Below are 3463 nucleotides of genomic sequence, written 5' to 3' on the forward strand. Positions count from 1 at the left end.
TCTCGTGACTTTCATCAAATGAAAAATTATTAATCGCGTATTACATAAGCATAATTTTTGCTCAACGAATTCGTTTAACGCGCTCAACATTAATTCAACATTTGAAAATTAACATTAAATCAATCCGAGATGTAAAATTAATAAAATTAATTAATTTTTTTTCGCATTAGTAAGTTGTAATAAATAAATGTTAATTTTTACGTAAGAATAATACCGGGCCTAATTTACAAAATTTTTAATCACTTTTAATGGCTAATTTTTTTTTTGTACGATGGAAAACAATGGAAGATCGACATTTTAATCACTTTTAATGGACAAGAGACGGAGTTTTACGAATTCTATGTTTTGTGAATTTTATAATATAATATCATGAATCAACGAAATCATTTTGAAATGGTGTTACATTAAAAATTGTACTAATAATTAAAAAATGAAATGATGTAATATCATGATAATTGAATGGCATAATTAGAATTGTTACAAGAACTTTCTCGCATTTTTTTGATAATCAATACTAATTAATAATCAATACATATTTTTTTTTATAATCAATACATTTTTTTTTATCAAATATGTTTCCAAATATTCTAAACAATTTTTTAACAAAATTTCAAACAATGTCCTCATCTTCAACTGATTCAACCACCATCAATGATACCAATACCATCAATGTCAATACTACCTCCATTTTTGACACTATAACTTATTCTTCTGGCCGGGTGGTGTGGTCGGATGACCAAATCGCTGCTTTGATTGAGCAGCGGAGGTCAAGAAACTTCGAGTACCATTATCAAATTGCAGGAAGAAGTAGAAAAAATTTCTGGAATTCCGTTGCGAATAAAGTAAATGAGAGGTGTGGGAGCAATTATTCGGGCAAACAGTGCCAAACAAAATTCAATGGATTAGTGACCGGTTATCACGTGAGTTAAATATTAATAAAAATTTGTTGTAATAGTAATTTTAATACTTATTAATACTTATTTAATACTTAATACTTTAGGATCAATTATTAGTGATTGCAAACGATCCGAGAGGGGCAAGAAGCCGTGCTGGTGCCATTTTTTTTGAAGTCATGAATACACAGTTTTGGGAGAAACCAGGTAAGAACTTTTAAATCTAACAACATTACATAATCAACAAAATGATTATATTAAAGAGGTAAATTGTTTTATTTAATATGATTTAATATGTTTCTAGATGATCAGTTTGTACAGGCTTCAATTGGTGTTAATATAACTCAACGCAGACGAAACAGAAGGAATGGTATGTAAAGTATAAAAGTTTAATCAAATTATAAATTTTTATTGATTTTCTTAATTATTTTATAGCATGTGGGAGCTGGAATACTCAAAATACGAATACTCTAAATACAGAAGATCGAAATGGTAAGTACAAAATTTATTAATTTTTTTTTTCTTTTTTAGTCGTAAATACAAAATTTATTAATTTCTTTTCCTTTTTTAGTCGATAATGTGGTGGAGCGTGTATTTTCTAGGCAAAATTTAATCAAAACAAACTGACATTCGAAACAGAGTGCATATTGATACTCTTAATATGCATTTACATGTTTCTTTAACTGGCCCTCAAAATTTTGAAAATTTCAATTATTTAGCAGCTTACAATCATTGGGCTTCTAAAGATCGGGCAATTTAATAATTATAGTGATTTATTTTTCATTTTTTTGGAACATTTTAGTGTAATTAATTATATTTTATAAATAAAATCTATAATATAATTAGGAATTTAGGATTTAAAAGTTAGGACGTTTTATATTATAAATTAATATACAGTTCACCCTCGCTATAGTGAAGCTCATGGGCTGAAAACTAAAATTCACTATAGTAAGGGAATTCACTAATCACGTATAGTAAATAAAGATAAGATTTTCACTATATTAAAAATCCATTATTATCACGTGATGTATATTATATAGTAATAATTAAAAGTCACGACGACTAAGCTTATTTTTATAAAAAACACATGCAATAAAATAAATTTTCTTTGTTTTTTTGTAAACCTGCGCATAAATACTTTTTATATTTATGTCACTCAAAGATTATTACTTTATTAAGTATGATAAACGCAATACAATCATTTATAAAGACTATCCTGATCGATTTGGTATTCAATAAAACCTTCACACTCTTCATGATTATAAAAGTCCCCTTCGTTAAAATATAAAGTTTCAAAATTAATATTATCAACGTCCATAATATTATCTTTATCACCTATTCTATTCATATTATTATTATCAACACCATCAACGCTATCATTAGTTTTAACAAATAGGTCTAAACTCATTTGCTTCTTTGAAAAAAAATTATTTCTGTAAACTTCCCTTCTAGCTTTTTTCATAGCTTTAAAAGCACCTTTATCAATAATATCTTGACTTTTATTTTGTTCTAAATAAATAAAAATTTTATCAAACGCGGCCAAAACTTCAGAGCTAGATACTGAAGTAATTTCCCTATCACTTTCATCATCAGAAATGGAGTTATTTTCTTTAAGAATGGCAACTATCTGTTCTTCAGTTAGTGTCTCACCAGTAATTTCATTCTCGTGATCTAATTTAATATATTCTTCAGCGGTAAGGGGATGTATATATTCAAGTTTATCAATTAAATCTTGGATTTCTTTACGTTCATTCTCTTCACGTTCATTCTCTTCTATTTCATCTTGAGAATCTGTATCATCTAATGGCAAAATTCCTGCATCTCTTTAGCAGTTAAATATAGTTTGAGAAAGAACTTTATCCCAGGCTGATACCACATACTTAATAGCTTTTTTGATATCAATTGGTGACTTACTATTGCCTGTTTCTTGTTGATAATCAAAGGCCTTGATACGATTTTTAAGGAGCAATTTTCGATAGTGTGCCTACAAATATATAAATATGGTAAGTTTAATTTCGTAATAATTAAAAAATTGCATTAAAATTTTTCAGAATTAATTACCTTAAAACTATTAATAATATTTTTATCACAAGGTTGCAGATGCGCGGTTGTGTTAGGAGGTAAAAACTTAATTTCTATATTAGTCAATTCTACACCTTCGTATAAAGCATGAACAGGAGCGTTATCTACAAGAAGAAGAATTTTTCTTCCTTTTAATCTCATTGTTGCATCAAATTGACGAATCCAATCATTCCAAATGGAGACTTGCATCCAAGCTTTTATATTCCAGTAATATTCTACCGGTAAAGATGACTTGGGTAAGTTTTTCAAGGGACGAGGGTTTTTGTATTTATGAATAAATACTGGTTTAAGCTTTTCTCTACCAGTTGCATTAGAACAAAGAAGAATTGTCACACGATCTTTTGATTGCTTTCGTCCAGATATAGGTTTATCAGAAATCGTTCTTTTAGGTTCCATTTTCCAATACAAACCAGTTTCATCACAATTGAAAACATCATCAAGACTATATCCACGAATCAAATCTTGAAGCTCTTTCCTAAATTCATCAA

General features: G+C 28.1%; 1 protein-coding gene across 1 annotated transcript; it reads right to left on the bottom strand.

The window, feature by feature from the left end:
* Positions 1-2091: 2091 nt before the first annotated feature.
* Positions 2092-2931, bottom strand: OCT59_017465 (uncharacterized protein; the record flags this gene model as incomplete). Its single annotated transcript, XM_066137508.1, has 2 exons — positions 2092-2716; positions 2882-2931. The coding sequence occupies 2 exons, from the start codon at positions 2929-2931 to the stop codon at positions 2092-2094; spliced, it is 675 nt and encodes a 224-aa protein (XP_066004086.1).
* Positions 2932-3463: the final 532 nt, after the last annotated feature.

Source organism: Rhizophagus irregularis, chromosome 26 (genome assembly GCF_026210795.1).
Source record: "Rhizophagus irregularis chromosome 26, complete sequence".
Taxonomy (NCBI): domain Eukaryota; kingdom Fungi; phylum Glomeromycota; class Glomeromycetes; order Glomerales; family Glomeraceae; genus Rhizophagus; species Rhizophagus irregularis.